Source organism: Schistocerca gregaria, chromosome 6 (assembly GCF_023897955.1).
Source record: "Schistocerca gregaria isolate iqSchGreg1 chromosome 6, iqSchGreg1.2, whole genome shotgun sequence".
Taxonomy (NCBI): Eukaryota; Metazoa; Arthropoda; class Insecta; order Orthoptera; family Acrididae; genus Schistocerca; species Schistocerca gregaria.
Window position 1 is genome coordinate 245402338 of NC_064925.1, and position 22855 is coordinate 245425192.

Genomic DNA, 22855 nt, shown 5'->3' on the forward strand with positions numbered 1-22855 from the left:
CACACGAGCTTGGAATGGCATGGGGTTTTATTAGAAAAAGAGTATTGCTAGAAGCGTGAAAGATCTCTTGTGCGCATCGTTTGGTGATGATCGTGTGCTCAGCCGCCACTTTCATCATGCTTGGCCTCCCAGGTCCATGCGATTATTGGCTTTGGGGTTTACCTGAAGTCGCAAGTGTGTCATGATCCATCGACATCTCTAGGGATGTTGAAGGACAACATCCGACGCCAATGCCTCACCATAACTCCGGACATGCTTTAAAGTGCTGTCCACAACATTTGATAGACATGTAATTGATAACAGTAAGATGCTCTCAACAGTTCAAGTTCTTGCGGAGGTAGTTAGAACCCCATAGCACATTGTGAACATTAAAATCTACCAACAGGAGGGATGGCTCGGAGAGAGAAACAATGGTATTTTGTGTTGAGGCTGAAAGTATGAAGCACAGGGCTGTCAGAAGCTTTAAAATGTCTCTTTGGAGAGACATACACGTTTGCCTTTCCTCGGCTAGAAGAGTAGTTCCCACTTGCGTGTCCTGAACCCATTGCTGTTGCACTCCAGTATGGGAGTCATCTAAGGAACGAGGTTGCCCTCTGTCTTATCCCCATCATTCCTCGAAGCTGTGTAATTTGTTGCAACAGTGGGAGGGTTCCTTGAGGGAATTGCTGGTCCCCTACGACAGACACCGTTGTCTGAATAGTCATCATCTGATATGTTAGAACGACCAATATTGCTTGGTCTGATGATTTTGGACCAGATCTTTGGGATCTGAGAATCTAGGTACCTTGTTTGGATTTTAGGGATGTTATTGTGACTGTTTATCTAGACCAGGTTTTTCTTTCTCTGTCATGTGATTTTCCTCAGCAATGTACTTCTGCCACTATTGTTTCTGATACATGTGAACTTGGTTTAGTCTATGAAACAGATATGAAGCTACATTAACTGTTGCAGTCTGTTCAACTTTCTTCAGCTGTCATTGACTGGGCACCAGTACCAGTCTGCTTCACTGTTGAAGCACATGTCTTTGTGAATGTAGGTGACTGGATGGCCTTAAATGCCTTTTCACATTGCGTAGGATGTGTTTGGTGAAATGATTTCCTGTATCTTTCCCTCATCTAAGAAGACCAGGCATTCTGTGGTCCATGCAGGATGTTGCTGCAAGCAACTCACATACACAGGAGGATTTTTACAGTGAGTATTACTTTTGTAAGCTGCTCAACCACATCTGATATATGTTCCCTGCAAATTGATTCCCATGATGGTGTGCCCAAAATGGGGCACAGCACAGGGTTAGGTACATAATGCCCAACCTTCCGGTGGTTGAAACATACTGCAACATACTCTGGTAGCTCTGGATAATTAAACAGCAGGATAAAGGCTACAGTATTTTGTAGCTCACCGTTTACTCCGCTCAGAATGTTTATGATTTCAGCCACACCTTTATTCCCCCATTTTTGTTCAGTTCTTCGTTGTCCAAATACATTATATCCCTGCAGCTGAATATCCCTTTACCGTTTAGGATTATACATAACACTTTAATTATGTCATACTGTATGAGCAATTTAGCATCTAACAACTCGCTTAATTTGACAGTTCTTGCTGTTCAATGTAGGGGAGTATCATTTAGCAACTTCTTAATTGATTTTAGTGATTCTGGAAGTCCCTCTTATGCTTTATTCATGCAGAAATGCAACAGTTTTACAGACGTTCGTTCCTCCCTCTTAACAACAATAAATACATTGTCTGCTACTGGACTGGTGACTTCTCTGGTGAACTAACTACACTACTTGTTGGCAGTTTTCTGCTTTTTCTGCCCCTACTACCCCTTTCTACCCTTGTCTTTCTTTCCCCCATTCGCCCCCATCCCTCCTCCCACTGGGTCAATTCTGCATTTTATGTCTTTTAAATGTAGTCTTCTCTTACACTTTCACTTTCTCCACCTTTTCAGAACTTCTACTTCCATTCACTGCTTAACATTCCTTTCTTATCAAACTGCAACACAAGGAACATTCACTTTCCCCCTACAATGAAGGAACATTCCAAGGCCAGACAAGCTGCAAGAAATACTTAACCAACTTCTTGTAACGTGTTACCTAAAATGTCTTAAAGTTATATATAAAGCAAAACAGGAACATGCAGAAAAGTCTGGAGTTTCTCATATTTCATGGGCACTATGCACATGTTGACAAATTTAAAGGTTGTAATAACACATGAGACTCGATGTACAGAAATACTATAATCAGTATCACAAAATATGATTTGTATTTTTATACAAAAGTTGTTAAACAGGAACAATATGATTTGCCTTTAGTGTGTATTTCCAAGGTAACGAATTATGACAAATTTATCTGCATGCTGCAAGTATGACTGATTTGCTTTCTAACTCAAGACAAGCACTAATTTTTTACTAAATTTTGTACAAATCATTTAATTGCATTTACAGGTACATACATACACTTGAGCAAAGAAATAATGTTATTTTACACATCTGCACATCAGAGAGGACTACCTTAAAAGAGTTCTCACTTATGTATGAGAGTAATGTTGACTGCCTGTCATACAGAGTTAAAAGTATCAGACCACAGACTTTGCACTCAAAAACTGGATATTTTTTTATCTTCGGTCCCAAAAAATATTTTACAGATATATACAAGTACATGAACACAACAATTTTTGTATGTTAGTGAAACATCTGTGAAAAGTAATGAACCCAATAGGCCCACAGTATAAAGGAGTGGCATAACACAATATTTTAAATGCATGAGGATTCAGTGGAAAAAAATATGGAATCATATGATAAATGTTGATTATCTGCGTTGTGAAAGAATAGTCGTATTCTATATTTCCCCAGCTCTATATCACAGAGTAGTATCAACTCAGTTTCATTATTTCTCTTCTTTACTACATTTTAAAGTATTGATTCTGCATTAACTCTCATGACCTGCCATATGATTTCTTAATTTGATCTGTGGTGCATTTTGTTGAGATTCATAAATGGTCTATATAAATTTTTAAATTAACAAGAACCAATCACAGAAAAACTGTATGGGTCAAATAATGCTTGCGGAAGCTATGAAACACAGCAAATCAAGAGAAACAGACAGATTTGTTGAATGTTCCAATTTTTTTATGGCATACCAAATTTTTCCAACTGGCACTAATATTTTACACTATAAATTTTCAGAATTGTGTGCAGGATGAAACCATTCCTTTAAGTGAAACAAGATATGTCCTGTCAGTTTTCTGCAAAGAACTATATGCCTTTGAACATGATCAGATTCTGAACAGTCTGGTTATTCTGATAACACACATTCAGTAAATCACCTTTGCAAGGCCATGGAAACGTCACTTCACTGTATTATTTTCCAGAGTGGCAGAATAATTACAAGATATCATTTGCAAGTACAAAACTGGCATATAACACATATTAATCCCTAATGGAATTGTGGCACTTTTCACTTAAACCCATATGTTACCTCCTGACAATTCATTTTTTGCTGTTTTACATTTTAAGATTTAGCACTTTCCTTATTAATAAACACAAAGTTTCAATATCTCCTGACATCTCAGAAGCTTGACACATAACAACATGCTTGACTCTCTTCAATGTTGAGCCAAAAAATAGTGAAGTTTCCTGAAGTGATGAATCTGCTGTGCTGTATTGAACAGTGCATTCCTGTGTTAACAGTGATCCAGGAGTGTGTATATCCAAGCAAAATGTTGCTGAATTTGTTTACAAACTTTTACCAGAGAAAGCTACAACATTACATTTGCTGTCATAGAAAATGTCCTACCATAGTAGAGGTAAGTTTTCTGAAACTTTCTTCTTTCACACACTGTCAAGAAATGGGTATTATAAATTTTATAACTCCTTTCACAAACTGTCATTCAAAAAACTGGCCTTCACAATCTAATTTATATGTGTCATCAAATTAATACTAGAAACATGCACTTAAGGAGTTATCATAAATAGATACTATTTCAATACTTAAAAATAAGTAGCAGCAATATGTCAAGTATAGACAAACTGAAATTAATGCGACATTGGAAGCATAAGTAGAGGGGGAAAAATCAGCTCTGCTGTGTAAAATACTTAGTTACAATTTTTTGTCAGTTTTGTCTCATGAGAGAACATAAAATCCAGATAACAGTGCATATGTATTACTGCATAAAAATAAATAGTGACAAATCATCTTACCTAGAATTTACATTCTAAAGTGCAGTTTGCTAGTTAATCATCACTAAAAATATGTATACAGGTCAGAAACTACTTAATCACACAAATATTTATAATTAAACGATATTCACATAAAACAAAGCACAAACAGTTTACAAAAGGACAATCAAACAACAAAAATTACAAAATAGGTAACCTGCATACATTTCAGGACCACTCAACAGATTTTCCGAGGGACAACACGTGTTATGAAACCGAGAGAACTTATTAGTCAATTCTCAAAAAATAATAAAATGCCACTTGGGCAGCATTTGGCTCTTTTTTTGTACTTAGATCCCAACTATCTGTCAGAAACTCACAGTTGCAAAATGTGTGTTCTTTATTAAATGAAAGATCGGTGGGCATTTATGTATTCTAACTGATCAATAAACAGCCATGCATGACATGATTTACAGTAATCAATATAAGGGGATGACTAGATCACTCTTTTTAGGTTTCTATACATGCAAAATGCCACTCAAGGACGAGTGGAGAAAAATTGGTCATTTGATTTTACAATGAAGTTCAAACTTAGCAATAATTAATTGTTAGTAATCCTTTGCCAATTATATGTTACTTCATATGGGATAGAAATTGTCATTTACTTGCATTAAAGATTCCTGATAGGACTTAGGAATACCATTATCAAAAAGGTTATGAAGAAGTGAAAATATCACTGAGAAACTGCTGTTTTGGTTCCGTGAAGATTTATTTCTGAACTACTTGTGATTATAGGTGGAGAAGAACATTATAGTTGGTGATGCTATAGCCCTTTAATGTACAAAGTACTTTAATAACTGTGCATCAGACATTTAGGTGAGTGAGTGAAAGAGTGTGAAAAAGTGTGTGTGTGTGTGTGTGTGTGTGTGTGTGTGTGTGAGAGAGAGAGAGAGAGAGAGAGAGAGAGAGAGAGAGAAGCCAGGGAAGTCATTTACATGTGTCATGAAGGCAAAGTGATCTGAAATTTGTTTCCCTTTCGTTTATGTGAATTTTACCCACCACCTACAGTATAGAATTTTTATTTACTACCACTGGATGATTAAAATATGAGCCTGAATCATTACGACTTTTACAACCATGAGCAACAACTTCAATTTAAATGTAAAAAGCAATATGCACATGGAACAAAAGGACAGCACCGAAAATAAATTACAAATGCCCATAAATGCTCATCGTATAAATGACAACATGTAGTGTAATTACAACCTACAACTGAAATGCACTGTAAAATTGCTTTCTATAAATAATGTCTACACAACTATAAACCCAAACATCAATCACAGGCATATATCACGAGCTAAAAATTAGCAAGCTGTGTTCCTATCAACACTGAAAAAATACTATAGAAAGTAACACCCTGATATTCTGTTACAAATAAAGATAATACTTTTGATAAATTAATATGGCAGAATATTTTCTACCCCATTCACCTTCCCAACAAATGCATGGGCACAGAGGACTCCACTGTTTCATTCTTGCAGTCGGCTTTAGAAGTTTTTACTTGAGCTGATGATTATGTCCATTGCCTACCTGCTCAATTACAATATTACATTACAGGTTATTATTTAAGGTATTCCCAGCACTGAAAATGTGTATTAGCAGAAATATATAATCTAATAAAATATGAAAACCTTTTTCTGCAAAGATGAGACCAAAATCCAGCTTGATTTTTATTATTAAAAAAACAACTTTGAAACTGAAGACAAAAATGCCATAACTAACAGCATGCAAAACAACTGCTGGAGTCAAGTGAAAAATATAAAGAGGATATTCTTCTGTTAAAGGAAGTAATGACTTCCTGAATCACAGAAATATCTCTCTGCTCCCTTTTTCCTCCATCAAATTAATTTCACGACTGACTCGTGTGCACAGTGTATCAGATTTGTATGTTTCATTGAACCTACATTATAAATTATTCAAATCTACATTGCAAACCCTTAGCCCGAAAACGAGATCTGTAAGGATAAAATATGTTTTACAAAATGTGAGAGATCAAATTTACTCTCTCTTTCCAGAAGTTTCTATCAATCAATCTTGTACACACAATTGGGATAGTAATGAAAATCTAGACAGTAATGTGCACACACACAATAAACTTGGTCTTTCTGCACTTGCTCAGCCTCAGCCACCTCTCAATTATAATCCAGTAAATTAACAAAAATTTATGTTTCCAAGTAAGCAATGGAGAATAACATGATCCTACAAAAATGTAAGATTTTTTGGTTCAGTTGACTTGTTTTACCATTTCATACCTTTCTTTGGCTAGCAATAAATTCTTTTTAAAAATGTTACTGGGCACCACAGCTACCTTATACAAAGATTCAAAAGCAACAAGTGTTGCAAAGTCAGTGGGTTACTGATGTGCCATCTATTCTCCAGTGAGGCAGCAAAGAAAACTCTCCATGGTAAATATTCCAATTTGGCTTCACATAATTATAGCTGAGAACCTTAACTAAAATCAACAAAACAAAAAGGTAAATGAAGCATTAATACAACTGTTTATTAATAACCTAACTGCAGCAAACTAATGATTCTGTTCATAAATAAGGAATGTACAAAAACTTTGATCTGTGGGTTTGTCACTGCGCCTACCACTTTGTCTTTACACTCTACAGATCCCCTTAAAATGCAGAAAAATAAGACTGCCGTATAAGTGGCTATGTATCAATTAAGCTATCATCCAGTTTACATATTTTTTAGAATATATGTGCTGGCAAGGCTGACACATGGTAGTGTCACACTTTTTAACAAATAATGAATGCATTGCAATGAAATTACTTTTGTTGTATGTCTCATGGCACCAACAACTCTGGTCTTGGCTCATATCTTAATCATCCTCCTGCTGTCATTGTAACCCTATTTTCAAAACAGTGAATTGCTAATTGCTTCACTGTGAAAATCTTTTTAAGCAAGAATTTCCCCATTTTCATCTCGGTTTCAATATATTTAACACGTGTTGTCGGCTAATAGTCATTGACTGTGCTGCTTTATCTGGAAACAGTTGATCCTGAAGTGCCTGCACATCTGGCGAACCTATGGAGAGAAAAATGGTGCAAATGAAGAAAATGCAGATAATTCATCAAATATTTTAAAATAAGATGATTTTTTTTAAAAAATCAGCTGTCATAGGTTTCCAAGACAGAATTAGACCAGGTCAGAAACAACATGAACAGAAGGACACAGCACATTGCTAAGTATGAGAATGAAAGAATATTCGGCAACAAAACTGATGCAAATTAATGCAATTCTCATATGACCAGAAGGAGGAGGAGGAGGAGGAGGAGGAGGAACAGGAGGAGAAATAAGATAAAGAAGAAGCAAAATAAAACTGACTTATTAATGAAGGATTGGTGTTATGCAGTTTGTGATACTTATTGAAAAATGTTACAATGACATAAAGGAAAAATCAACCCCTCCCCATACAGAGCACTTGCTCATATGCTAGAGATGGGCACTCTGCTCCTAAACTGATTCAAAGAGTCAGAGCTTTCTAAAGAGTGGATAATGGATAGTTCATCTGATTTCAAAATGCGTTTCTGGGGGTCGTAATGAGCAGAAAGAAAATTCTGCGCTAGGCTGCTGCAATGGCACCCCATGTTACGTCCTTACGGAAACATTTCCCAAGCTACAAAAAAATTTGTTACAGACCAGGCGCACATGTGTACTTGCAAATCTTATTAGTACATGAAGCTTTTCTCATCCATGAAAACAAAAACATTACGAAAGCTCCATTTTTCCCAATTTATTTGCTGTGGGCAGTATCCATTCAGCCATTTCAATAGCAATGCTAATTATGATGACATGAAAGTAAGCACAACACAACACCCAGTTTGTGAGCGTTCCTTCCCCCCCCCCCCCCCCCCCCCTCCCCCGCCTCTCCTGCGAATTGAACCTGGAAACCTTTGCTTCCAAATCCTCTGCACTGACCATGCAGCTAATGAGGCAAACAAAAGCCGAGCTCTTTAGAATGATACATTAATCCAGAAAACACTTCCAGCATGTTTCTGTTCTTGATTTCAAAAGAATGTTTCAAATTTCAAAAGAACAATAAATGTTTACATGCTTTTGAGTGAGTTGTTACTTCTTCTCCTTTGTCTTAGCATCACACTCAATGTGTTGACAGCGATCGTAAAAGCTGTGGTCTCCGGCCACCACATGGTCAGAGCATGTCACAAAGCAATCCAGGCACCATGTCCCTTCCAATACCTCAGTGCTCCCTACCCCTCTCACTTGCCATAGCCTGCCTCACTAGCTCACTGCTCTCTGCCACTCTCAGGGATCAGATTACAAGGGAGATCACTAGCTCACTGGTCTCCACCATTCTCAAGGATCAGAATGCAAACTAGATCACTGCACCCCCCACCAAGGCAACTAGCTCTTACAGATGAAATCGCATTGAGCAGACCACACTGCAACTTGAGACTTCACTCTGTTCTCTATGCTCTTGGCACAGTGAAACAGCTTGCAACTCACTTTAATGCAGCAGGTCTCCATTTGAGTTTGGATATTAATTCTTTGTGTCCTTATATGATTTGTTTTAATTTTCATCTTCTTGTGTTGTTGCTCTTCTGTTTTCCTGTTGTGTGAGTGTTGTTCTATGTCTGTTGCACTTAAAGCTGCTTTTGTTGGCATGTCGGTAGCCTTTATGTACCTTTTAATTGCTTTGGGTGGACAGGCTACTAAATGTAAAGGTCATTCTAACATACATGATACTCCATTTAGACAGGTTGTCTCAAGAGGAATGGTCAATATTTAGAGATATGACAGGAACAATCATCCGAAGCAAAAAATTAAGTATGGACATATGCCCTATTCCAAATGGTTTCTGAGACAAAACATATTTAAAATTACTTTCATATGTTTTTCTCGAATAACACGAAATCCGCGGCCTCTAGTGAAAACTTGTCGCAGTAAAAAATTAAACTACATTAAATTCCCTTTAGAAGGGTCTTATTAATTTCTTCTCATAGACTGTTAGGATGCGTGAAGAGAGTGAAAACTATGGGAACTGAGGTGTAGATAAGCCAGTTTGAGGTAGTTTTTTGACTTGATAGATCAGTGTCCTACATCAAATTATTCATCTCGAATCTGATTACACAACTATAGTACAACGTAAACAATGACAATGTAATGTATAATACAAAAAATAAGTAACAATGTACATTAAATATGTTCTATCCTGGAAATTTTTCAGAAAAGTACGTATGTCGTATGTCCACATGAAGTTTTTTTGCTTCAAATGACCGTTCCTGTCATATTCCTGAATATTGACCATTCATCCTGGAACAACCTATATATTATGTTTAATTTTTTATTTATACATTTAACCTGAACAGATTAATGTCCTCAGGAGCCTTCTTACAGCACATCAGAGTTTTATATGTACTTACAAAACTTATTAAAACCACAGGTACTTAAAAAATCATAATATTTTTAATATGATCTCTCTCCTCCCCCTCTCTGCATGTAGTAGGCATTTGCCTGTTATCCCTTCTTGGCTGAAATTGTTGATTTTTCTTGGGCTTCCTACATATCTCCTGCCCTCTGGGTAATAATTATCACCAATTTTGTTAATTTGTCGTCTTCCATTTTTTTTTTGAGATACACCTTCCAGTTGCTTCTGTCTTTTTTAATCTGTTCATTTAAGTTATTCACTCTCAGTTCTTTTCTGATGTCTAAATTCACTCTCCCCTACAACAGAACGTACCCACCTTCTCTTCTTAGCAATCAATCTCTAGTGCTTGTATTCCAATGGGAACAAGTGTTTCTACTGTGTTGTCCAGGAAAGAGCTTCAAGGTCTAGTGAGAAGTAGTTATTATGAGCAGTAGTCGATCAACAATACGCTTGAGTATTTGGACTGCAACACCATCCTCTACAGTAAATGCTAAGCTGAAGGATTTTTTGACAATGTTGTCACCTCAAGAAAGAACTTTTCCCAACTACTGTCATTTACCTCTGTGAAATAATCAGTAAGTCTATGTTTTGTTTACGGTTCAATGAAGATTATCGCTAAAGTAAAGTATTGATTTACTTCCTTGGTTAGGGCAATGGGATCAGCTGCAGCTTCTACTTTGCCTGCTCTTCTCTAGATCACACAAACTTTTCCATAGAAAATCTGGTCTTTATGTTTTAGATTAATGTATTGGCATGTCTTAGTTATCGTTTCTCTCAGTTTGATTTCTGCATGGAACCAATTTTATTTTCAAAGGCAGGAGGTCATTTTTGAGTCTGGTGTGCAGTGTCTCCAACATTCATGGACTGTTTTGGCTCTTCCGTTATTGAGGTGCAGGTTTTCTCTTCAGGTTTCTAATCTTTGGGGAGCATATTATTATGTAACAGAGTTAATTTGTAATGATGTTGTGAGCTGATATTCCAGGTACGGATTTCTTTGTTTGTGGATTTCGTGGCAAATGTATGTTTGGGGACATGGGTATAGGTTGCATTATGAGTAGATGCAAGCTGAAATACATTTGCATTTGAAGAAGAAACTACACACTTGAATTTCACAGTGAAGAGGCAGAATATTTATGTTAGTGTTCCTAGCATCATTTGTATTATCCTAAGTCAAATTGAATTTTGAAAGGTCAGTTCTGAAATGGGCTATCCCGCCTACTTTTGGAGGTCTGCAGAGGACACACATTAGGCAATTTTTTTAAGGGATTTTATTTTTAAGAACATAATAGAAAAACAGGAATGCACATAAGCTACTACAAACAGCATAATGAATGCATTATTGTGGCCAAGGTGGAAGGAGTATATAGAGTGTTTATACAAGGGCGATTTTCTTGAGGACAACACTATGGAAATGGAAGAGGGTGTAGATGAAAATTAAATGGGAGATACAATACTGCATGAAGAGTTTGACAGAGCACTGAAAGACCTAAGTCGAAACAAGGCCCCGGGAGTAGACAACATTCTGTTAGAACTACTGATAGCCTTGGGAGAGCCAGCCCTGACAAAACTCAACCATCTGGTGAGCAAGATGTACGAGACAGGCAAAATACCCTCAGACTTCAAGAATAATATAATAATTCCAGTCCCAGCTTCGGAGAAGATCAGTTTAGATTCCGTAGAAATGTTGGAACACGTGAGGCAATACTGACCCTACGGCTTATCTTAGAAAATAGATTAAGGAAAGGCAAACCTACATTTCTAGCATTTGTAGACTTAGAGAAAGCTTTTGACAATGTTGACTGGAATACTCTCTTTCAAATTCTGAGGGTGGCAGGGGTAAAATACAGTGAGCGAAAGGCTATTTACAATTTGTACAGAAACCAGATGGCAGTTATAAGAGTTGAAGGGCATGAAAGGGAAGCAGTGGTTAGGAAGGAAGTGAGACAGGAATATGGACTATCCCCAGTGTTATTCCATGAGTATATTGAGCAAGCAGTAAAGGAAACAAAAGAAAAATTCGGAGAAGGAATTAAAATCAATGGAGAAGAAATAAAAACTTTGAGGTTTGCCAATGACATTGTAATTCTGTCAGAGACAGCAAAGAACCTGGAAGAGCAGCTGAATGAAATGGACTGTGTCTTGAAAGGAGGATATACAATGAACATCAAAAAAGGCAAAACGAGGATAATGGAATGTAGTCGAATTAAGTCGGGTGATGCTGAGGGAATTAGATTAGGAAATGAGACACTTAAAGTAGTAAATGAGTTTTGCTACTTGGGGAGCAAAATAACTGATGATGGTCGAAGTAGAGAGGATATAAAATGTAGACTGGCAAAGGTAAGGAAAGCATTTCTGAGCAAGAGAAATTTGTTAATATTGAGAATAGATTTAAGTGTCAGGAAGTCTTTTCTGAAAGTATTTGTTTTGAGTGTAGCCATGTATGGACTATAAATAGTTTAGACAAAAAGAGAATGGAAGCTTTCAAAATGTGGTGCTACAAAAGAATGCTTAAGATTAGATGGGTAGATAACATAACTAATTCGGGGGGGGGGGGGGGGGGGTACTGACTAGAATTGGGGAGAAGAGAAATTTATGGCACAACTTGACTAGAAGAAGGGGTCGGTTGGCAGGACATATTGTGAGGCATCAAGGGATCACCAATTTAATATTGGAGGGCAGTGCGGAGGGTAAAAATCCTAGATGGGGACCAAGAGATGAATACACTAAACAGATTCAGAAGGATGTAGGTTGCAGTAGGTACTGGGAGATGAAGAAGCTTGCACACGATATAGAAGCATGGAGAGCTGCATCAAACCAGTCTCTGGACTGAAGGCCACAACAACATCATGTCTTGTTTGTCTTCATTAGCACTGGATGTGAGTAGCATGGTCAGTAATAAGTCAGAGTGTTTGTATGCCACTACTCGATCTCCTCATCTGTTACTTCTGTGATGTCTTAGGACAGAGGAGTCTACATTTGGGGAAGTGGAGAGCACGCTTGGCTTGAGCCAGGTGTCCAAGTTTGTTAGAAGAAAGACATGGATGTCCATATTCTGAAATATGTGGCAGAGTTCAACGAAACAAGTTGAAAGTGATGGCTATCTATGTTCTACAGTAAAAATACATACACCCTGGTAGAAATAATGGCTTTTAAAGCACAGACTTTAGAGTTTTCCAGCTTTTTTCCAGCCTTTACCTGTACCATTAGCCTGTCATCTCTTGAGCACATACTATGTAGCCCAAATTCGGATATCACATTATTCAAAATTTTTATCTTTCAGCAGAGAAATTCTCGCATATTGTCAGGCTTGTCTTTGTGAGTTTCTTAATCACTATAACTATTTCAGACCTTTTCACATGATACAAATTTTACGATTGTGGCTTTAGTTTTCGCAGATCATAACTTCCTACATACTACTCTATAACTTCTGATTACACAATGTACTGCATGTATATTTGTTCTCACTTTAAGCTTTTACAACAAAAAATGGCTATGTCAACACTGTAATGTAATCGACTGACGGAAATAAGGTGAAGAAATAAAGCAAAGAGTATGATACCTATAGTAAATAGTTGAAGTAATTTCATGACTGTATTATTTTGCAGAAAACATGGTTAATTTATTAATTTAATTATGAATATGTTATTTTGTAGGACTTATTTAAGATGTTAAATGCTGTTAAGAAGTGCAAACTTACATTGCAAATAGTGTAGTTTGGAACAAAAAGTTTGAATAGATATAATCTTTAACAAAAAGTATTTTCAATCCAGTGGAGTTTATTTAAACAGAAGAACACCCAGGCCATGCTTGATGTTGGAATGATCATTTTGCAGACAAAGAAAACAATGAAACCCCCTAGACAAACGAGATCTGCAATTATTGAGTGTGTAATCTTTCAGCAACTACTAACAAATTCTTGCTGAAATTGTGCTGGGACTGGACTTATTATTTCCATTAAAATAGCCTATTGAATGGAAACCAATAACATGTGGTGAGAGTGCTGTCCTACCACACTATACCGCGTACGGTTATATAAACAATTCTTCAGTTATTTAAGAAACCAGTAAGACAACAACCAGTACAACAGCAAATGTTTTAATTCTACAAGTGTACTTTTAGTGCAGCAGAACAATATATTATCGACATTGCTTTCACCTAGAAGAATTACCAGCGATGTTCGGTTTTGCCTAGAAGAATTAAGAGTGATGTTTGATACCATTTAAAAAAAATGGAAGATGCTGCTACTGGTTTCCGGCTCATAATCAGACCTGAAGAGACATCTAAAATCGAAGCAGCCTATGGTTCCTGTGGAACAATGTGGGTCAGGTAGCCGATCAAGATCACCATCAATCAATGCAGAAATTTGAGAAATAATTTCTCGTGAATTGTCAACACCAATGTTTGCTTCCACCTTGGGTGAAGGTGTCCTCGCATCAAGGCAAACTGAGTCTGAAGCACTATCTAGCCCATCAGTGTCGTCAGGTTCTGGACCAAGTCCTGATTTATCTCCTTTGTGGTGCTCTCACCTTCAACTGCTTCTCAATTACAACAACCAACAAGCAATTTTTTTAATATTATGAAGTTGTTTACATTAAGTAAATTAGATGCACAGCTTTTAAAAATGATTTGCAGTAAAATTTAAAAAAAATTTCAGCGAGCGAAAAGGCAGTCTGTCATACGCCTGATGTGTGGGTGAGTATAAGTAAAATTAGTTGAAGAAGAGTAAACTAAAGTGCTTCTAGAGTGCTCACAATTTGAAGGCAGACAGATTGCATAAAACATAACAAACTGGGTAAAGTCTGTTATCCCAAATACAATATCAACTTTAAAAAAGGAAGGAGAGAAGGAGAGAAAGAGAGAGAGAGAGAGAGAGAGAGAGAGAGAGAGAGAGAGAGAGAGAGAGAGAGACCAGCTTCAATTAGAACGAGATGTCCCAACCAGATGGGACTACTTACGAAATGTTGAAAGGATTTACTTTAAATAAAGATCCCCTATTTCTTACCTCTCTATTTTAAGTGGAAAATTGACCACCTTAAACTTAAAAGATACAGACTGGGATATAATGCAACAGGCTTTACAGATTCTGAAAGTTTTTGATGAGGTAAACGAAGGGGTGGCTTCACAGAAAACAGTCTCACTTTCCATAATGAAAATCTTGCCAAGATTAAGGGAATGGCAACTAAAACGCTTTAAAGACAAATGTAAAGAATATCCTCAGGAAACAAAGTCACTAGTGGATAATTTGCTTAAAGGGTTATCAGAGTGGTTGGTGTTATTTCCATCAGTGAAATAATTAGTCACGCAACATTACTAAACCCCCAATTCAAAGGCAAGGATTTTCGGTTGACAAAACATTTTAGGACTGCTACGTATGAAGGCTGTTGCAGAAATGAAAGCATTAGTTGTTCAATAAGAAAAAAAAAAGCTCATGTCTCGACGTTACCTTCGTTAAACATGAGACTTCTTCAGTCTGGTATGAGTTCAATTAAACTATTAGTGAACTTCTAGCAAGTCACATTGGAGGGATATTTACCTAGAAACAGCGATCCCTTAAACTGGCGGGGAAAAAAAATTGCTGTGGCCAGCACCATCTATATCAATTGGTTCTAAAAGTACTATGTATCACCACAACATCAGTGGTATGTGAACGAATATTTTCAAAAGCAGGACAAAGTGACTCACTTCAACTAAAATGGGTCAAATTTTATTCATAAATGACAATATTTATTAATTTTTCTTTTATGGGAACATATATGAAATACTGACTGTAAATGATGACTGCAAATACACTTCAATCACAGTTTTTATAATTCTTATAGTGTGTTTTTTCCAATAGAAATATCAAAATATAGTAATAATGTCTTCGTTCCCAAAATTTTTCAACTTGATAAAAAATATTTAGGATATTGTTGTAATATTTATAATTTTTCAGTAGACGAAATTTAAAACTTTTGTATCTGAAAATTACTACGGACATAACACGAAACTATTGCTTTTCTTAATATTTTCTATCAAAATAAGGGCTACTCAGATAAATATACAGGTTTAGTGACCTGAATTAAAAAGGCAGTGCACCTTCGTTCTAATTTTTTTGTGAATGAATGGTGAGTGGTGAGTCATGAAAAAGAACTAGTTCATTCCAGTGGGTGACCAGTTCTGATTCAAAAAGAACTGTTTTGCCCATCTCTATCATATGCACATAGGTGCGACGCATGCATACTGTCACCCACACTCTTCCACGTGCGCGTCTCCCTGTGCATGTGGCCTTGTACTTTAAACATCTGATACATAATAATCCCACTGTATTAAGAATGTTGTACAGCACCTCACTGTGATATTCCAGGTCAAAGAGCAGCTCAATTGCTTCTATGCAAGTGTAACCATCAGCCAACAAGAGCCTCTGTGAATGTTCTTGGTTCTCAAATCCAGCATGTGCTTCTACTGCCGTCTGCACTGTAATTTCTCCTAATCTCTTTCTCTTGTATATCTTGAAGCCTCCAAAATCCCACTGTTTTCATCTAAAGCATCTTCATTTTTTGTCAGGTATCCTTTTCCTATTTTTTGGTTCTCCCATTTCATAATCACCCCCTTCCATCTCCCCCCCCCCCCTCCCCCTCTTGTTTAACAGAAGTTCTAATTCATTCATTCTCTTTTTTCCTTTGTTTAGATTTGTTATTCCTGCATTAGTATTTTATTAATTTATCAGTAATCCAAAAATTATTTGCTTGTCTATTTTGTTTCATCACTAATCATAAAAATACTTTGCTCCCCTGCCAAAGAAGGAAGTCAATAAAGGCTTTTGGTTTTCTTAATCATTGTTTCTTTCTCTAACTGGAGGGTGGGTATAAATGAAGAGCTATAAAATCTGATGTGGCAAATATTTTATGAAAGAAATTTAATAATTGTGAAAATATAATTATTAACTTCAAAAAGCAGTACCTAGGGTATAATTTATGGTTAATCCTGAGCTCTGTATACACTGATCAGTGAGAACATTATGGTCACCTACCTAATAGCTGGTATGTCCCCCTTAGGCATGGATAACAGCAGCAACACCTAGTGGGATCGAAGCAATAGGTCTTAGTAGGCCCATGGAGGGAGTTGGCACCGCTATCTGGACACACAAGTCACGTAATTGCCGTAAATTCCAGGAATGGTGGCCATGAGCTCTGATCCCATGTTCAATCACATCCCAAATGTGTTCAACCGAGTTCAGATCTGACGAGTTGGGGGACCAGCACATCACTTTGAACTCACCACTGTTTTCTTTGAACCACTCCATCTCACAGTGCAATATCTTGTTGAAAAACGCCACTACCTTCAGCAAACATGATCGTCATGAAGGGGTCTATGTAGTCTGCAACCAGTGTCGGTTATTCCTTGGCCATTGTGGTGCCTTGCACGAGCTCCACTGGACCTATGGATGCCCAGATGAGTGTTCCCTGGAGCATAATGAAGCCATCGCCAACTTGTCTCCAACCCACAGGACACTTGTCAAGGCGCTGTTCACCTGACAGATTCACGCGCTCACAGCAGCATAATGATGAATGTATTGGGATTCATTAGACTGTGCAATGCTCTGCCACTGCGCAAACATCCAGTGCTGATGGTCATGTGCCTATTTCAGTCATAGTCACTGATGTCAAGGTGTTAACACTAGCACATGCATGGATCGTCAGCTGCAGAGGCCCATCGTTCGGAATGTTTTGCGCAGTGAGTGTTCAGACAGACTTATACTCTACCCAGCATTGAAGTCTAATGTTAGTTCTGCCACAGTTTGCTGTCTGTCCTGTTTTACCCGTCTGCCCCGCCTACTACATCTGACACCTGTAATGGGGGTAGCTGCCCAATTCCCAAACGCCTGGACATGGTTTCACTTCAGTTTTGCCATGTATTGAAGACACTCACCATAGAACTCCTCGAAAACCCGAGACCTGCACATTCCGAAATGCTCTTGCCGAACTTCCGGGCCATCACAATCCGCCCCTGGTCACATTAGAAAGATTGCGCACCTTCCCAATTCTACACACAGAAAATACTCTCACTGATACTACAAGCACTGTGATTGTGTCTGACAGGCAGTCATTCCTCACCAGGTGATCCTGCTATCGCTTGGACAGGTTTATATCAATAGTAGGCATATTGTCATAATTTTTTGGCTAATCAATGTACTTCACGTCAGTAGCGATCTTGCAGATAAAACACAACTATTAACAAATTCCACACAGACATATAAGTTTTTCATTCTTCCCATATTCTATCTCTAAATAGGAAGAAACATTAATGTATGTCAAAATATCAATGTGGCACTGAGAACCACCAGGGCCCAAAGCACAAACAAGACGTTTGAACAAAAATAAATGTTTGTGAAAGCAAAGTTTACAGGCAAACTGCCAGTCTTTTAGGTTCGACTTAAGTGTTGACATCCTATATAAATATTTAAGGCTTTATTATTAAGGTTAATTTACAAAACTTTCACATATAGGGCAGTGATGATAGTGTATTTCTGGTAGCTGTACAGTTTGCTATTAAAGTGAAAACAGAATCAAAACATGAGGAACACATGCTGGATGTTGTACATTCATTACTATGACTTATTCCAAAAATTCATTGTCCTCATTATCATTTTCATAATGCACATTCCTTGGCCTGAGGTTTAGATAACACCATCTGTCCACTTCAGGCATCAAATCTAGTAGTACTGTTTAGTCTCTGTGTTTCACAGTTCATATTTGCCTTCCACCTTTGTATTTGGGCACTATATGTTACAAGGCATTTACAAACTGCGGGGAAATGACAAACTGTGTCTCCCTCAATGTCAAATGTAGAAAATGTTTGCCTCCAAAGACACCAGTGAAGAATGTTACTAAAAACAGCAACTTTTAGTTTGGTAGTGATGTCGGTAGTGATTATAAAGGTTCTGAAATCCGCAGTGTCCGTTTTACATACTATAATAGGTTTAGCTAGCCTTGGTTTCTGTATAACTTGACACCACTCTACCTCTGATTACAAAGTACTACTTCATAGGTGATGTAGATGCGTAACTTATGTTGATATCCCCAGATAACAACCGAGCAGCACACAGCAACAAAATTGTGTGTTGTGCCCATGTGGAAGTGAATATAACAGAAATCAGTGAGACAGCTCTTCATGAATGTTCACATATACAATGTGGGCCTACAGAACACACAAAGCTAGTCCACCATAAAATCAATATACAGGGGGTTATGGGTATAAGTGCACATATTTTCATTGATGACTGAGGACAGTGTACTGAACAACATTACATCAGTATTTATGGTATTTGCAAAATAATAGTTATACCTACTAGAAGTATTATGTTTTAAGGTTGGTTAGTACCTCGAAGAGCATGTGGCAAGAGAAAGCCATTAATGCTTATTTTCCCATGAGCAGCATGTCAGTTCTTGGTGTACGCTTGGCCGCATAACAGTTAGTCTATACTGACAGGTGTAGTGTACTCTGTGGTACAGTTACAACTGTGCAGAAAACATCAGGTATCAAACTATATGATGTGTCTGGGGGAAGACTGTTAAACACAGAGAAAATACAACTAACACACTGATGTTGGTACATATTAACGTACCAATAATCACAACATCAGCACTTACACCCCTAACACCTTCTACAACACGAGCATACAGTCATGCTATTCAATACTGACAACTGTGTGCTTTAGGCCCCTATGGTTCTCAACACCTGAAATACGTCCTGCCATACATTTTACAGAGAGTTGCAGAATATGAAGAATTTCCCTTGTTTGAAGACAGAATACACTGTTAATGTGAGTTGGTGCTAATACTCTGTGTCCCCATCTGTTAGATTACACTAAAACAAAAATGACACTGATTCAAAGGTCAGTTTTGACTGCGCAGCATTTCAGTATTGTGCTATGTGGTTTTCGCTTTGTTAGGAAAAGTGTAGTATTATTTTTCTTTGGGGTGGGGAAATTTGTGGTGAGAGAAAAGTGAAATTGGGTAAAATTTATAGGGTCCCTTTACCATTAACAGCAGTACTTTATTAATTCAATGAATTTAAATGTAGTCCAACATCTGTTTTTGAAGAAGATTGCCCATGATGCCTAGCAGATGTGGTTACTGAAGAAATCATTGACTGAGTCGATGACATGAGTAGCACTGATTGTTTAAGTATGAATTAGCAGAGACCACTGGCATGATGACAGAGAAGCAAAGGGTCTGTAGTCATAGACTTCTTCCAAAAAGGAAATAACAGTCACTGGGCAAAACTGCAGTGAGATACTGGACACTTAATAAGAAACTGAAGGCAACAATGAAAAAGAAAGTGCTTTGACACCTCAACAAAATATTCAACAGTTTCCCCACAAAAGTATCCAGCATTTTTTTCTAAGAGTTGTCATGGCAAGATTGCATGAATTGCTGCTGCATCCCCTGTATTCATCTGAAAGGGGTCTCTCATTTCTTCTTCTTCCAAAACACAAACAAATTGTTCACAGATAAAAATTCTGCACAAAAAAGAATGTGTGTGCAAGAGCTCAGATAATTTGAAAATTCCCATTCTTTGGAGTTGTTAAAAATGGTGGGGATGTTCAGAATCCTAAAGGGGAATTACATTAAAAATGAATAAATTGACCTTGGGAATAACAGAGGTATATTGATGATTACAATGGGTATTTATTGAACCTCTGTCATAGATGTATAAGTAGACATGTTATTCCATGAAGTACGGATGTTTTACTTGCTTTAATGTGACTAACTACTGATCTTAATCTTCCAGTTTCTATTATAACACTACAGAAGAAGTGTACCTAATGTCAAGCAGAAGCACTTCAGTTTTTTTCCTAGCCAAAAGGTAACGAATCAAAACATGTACAAGAACGGCAGGTTGTACTTGTTTACAGGACAAGTAATGAGTTAAGCTAAAGCCTAACAAAAACACTATTCACAAATTATAATGACAAACCACAATGTACATGGACAGAAGCTAATCTTACTACATGACTATTTGGAACTCCCTGCCAACTCCATAGTCTTCCAAAGTATTCTTCAAATTCTACTCACCACACAGGTTCCGTAATGGATATGTGCACATGTAGCAAGCACGGTGAGAGAGTACACCAAACCTAGTTCTACATTCAATGGAACAGGCAGCACCAAAGTCAGTGCTACGACTGCTGATGCCGGCAGCAATAGCCAGTTGAATATTTCACATCTTGTTGAGGACATCTGAGCTACAATCAGCCGACACTGAAAGAACATCAAATTATCTGTATTATGTATTACAAGAAAAAAAGCAATGTACCAATATACACATTTCAAATTTAAGCTAAGACCAAATTCTGAATAATGTCACAGAATAACTGCACATAAATCAGTATTTTCAAATTTGTAAGAAACAGCAATTAACAACAAGTCTTGTGGGAATTCCCATAATAAAGTTCAAGAATACAGTTAGAAACTGTCAATCAAATTTATTGTAAAATTTACACATTTCTCATTGCACATTGCAAAAATCTTTGAAACACTACTTTTACACACAGTAATATAATATCACAGTTGGTGTTGTGGTGTAAACCATGTGTAGCAACTGGAAGGTGAAGTTTGTTGTTAGCTGGTTTGACGGTTGCCATTTATGCTGATAGGCAGTTGGTCTGTTTTAAACGTACAGAACACAACACAGTACTTGCAACCCACTTGGTATGTATGATGTGGCTGCTTTCACTTTTAGCTACTGTATTGATCAGATACATGATGTGTTTGACATGACTGCTGAGGGGTGCTGTGTGCAAGTCTTACATGACAGGTGGAATATTCTACCTGGAACAGATTATGAGCAGAGCTGCATACAAGTAGACTAGGAGATTGGACGGATTGAATGCATAATGGAATAATTATTATTATTTCTTTCTTATCTCAGACGTTATGTCTGGTCAAAAGTAGAAAGTGACGCAGACCTTGATCAAGTGTGACTTCCTTTTTAACTGTAGGGTATATGTTATATTGCATTTAGGAACTTTCTGGTAATTGAACATATATCAATAATTACGGATTACGGATTTCTGTAGTTGTATATATAAGTTTGGATGTAACTGTATTGCATTGATGTACTGGTGGATATTGTGTGGTATGACTCCTGTAGCTGATAGTATAATTGGTATAATGTCAACTTTATCCAGATGCCACATATCCTTGATTTCCTCAGCCAGTTGGATGTATTTTTCAATTTTTTCTCCTGTTTTCTTTTGTATATTTGTTGTATTGAGTATGGATATTTCGATTAGTTGTGTTAATTTCTTCTTTTTATGGTGAGTATGATGTCAGGTTTGTTATGTGATGTTGTTTTATATGTTATAATGGTTCTGTTCCAGTATAATTTGTATTCATCATTCTCCAGTACATTTTGTGGTGCATACTTGTATGTGGGAACGTGTTGTTTTATAAGTTTATGTTGTAAAGCAAGCTGTTGATGTATTATTTTTGCTACATTGTCATGTCTTCTGGGGTATTCTGTATTTGCTAGTATTGTACATCCGCTTGTGAAATGATCTACGGTTTCTATTTGTTGTTTGCAAAGTCTGCATTTATCAGTTGTGGTATTGGGATCTTTCATAATATGCTTGCTGTAATATCTGGTGTTTATTGTTTGATCCTGTATTGCAATCATGAATCCTTCTGTCTCACTGTATATATTGCCTTTTCTTAGCCATGTGTTGGATGCGTCTTGATCGATGTGTGGCTGTGTTAGATGATACGGGTGCTTGCCATGTAGTGTTTTCTTCTTCCAATTTACTTTCTTCGTATCTGTTGATGTTATGTGATCTAAAGGGTTGTAGAAGTGGTTATGAAATTGCAGTGGTGTAGCCGATGTATTTATATGAGTGATTGCTTTGTGTATTTTGCTAGTTTCTGCTCGTTCTAGAAAGAATTTTCTTAAATTGTCTACCTGTCCATAATGTAGGTTTTTTATGTCGATAAATTCCCTTCCTCCTTCCTTTCTGCTTAATGTGAATCTTTCTGTTGCTGAATGATGTGATGTATTCTATATTTGTGGCATTGTGATCGTGTAAGTGTATTGAGTGCTTCTAGGTCTGTGTTACCCCATTTCACTACTCCAAATGAGTAGGTCAATATTGGTATAGCATAAGTATTTATAGCTTTTGTTTTGTTTCTTGCTGTCAATTCTGTTTTCAGTATTTTTTTAGTCTTTGTCTATATTTTTCTTTTTGTTCTCCTTTAATATTTGTATTA

General features: G+C 37.1%; 1 protein-coding gene across 1 annotated transcript in view; it reads right to left on the reverse strand.

The window, feature by feature from the left end:
- Positions 1 to 2217: 2217 nt before the first annotated feature.
- The window catches only part of LOC126277882 (ethanolaminephosphotransferase 1-like), an 87179-nt gene continuing 66541 nt past the window's right edge, over positions 2218 to 22855 (reverse strand). Inside the window, exons 7-8 of the mRNA XM_049977413.1 lie at positions 20669 to 20854; positions 2218 to 7249 (exon numbers count right to left, since the gene is read on the reverse strand). Coding sequence (XP_049833370.1) covers positions 7187 to 7249; positions 20669 to 20854 — 249 coding nt within the window. The 3' untranslated portion in view covers positions 2218 to 7186. The remainder of the gene's footprint in view (positions 7250 to 20668; positions 20855 to 22855) is intronic.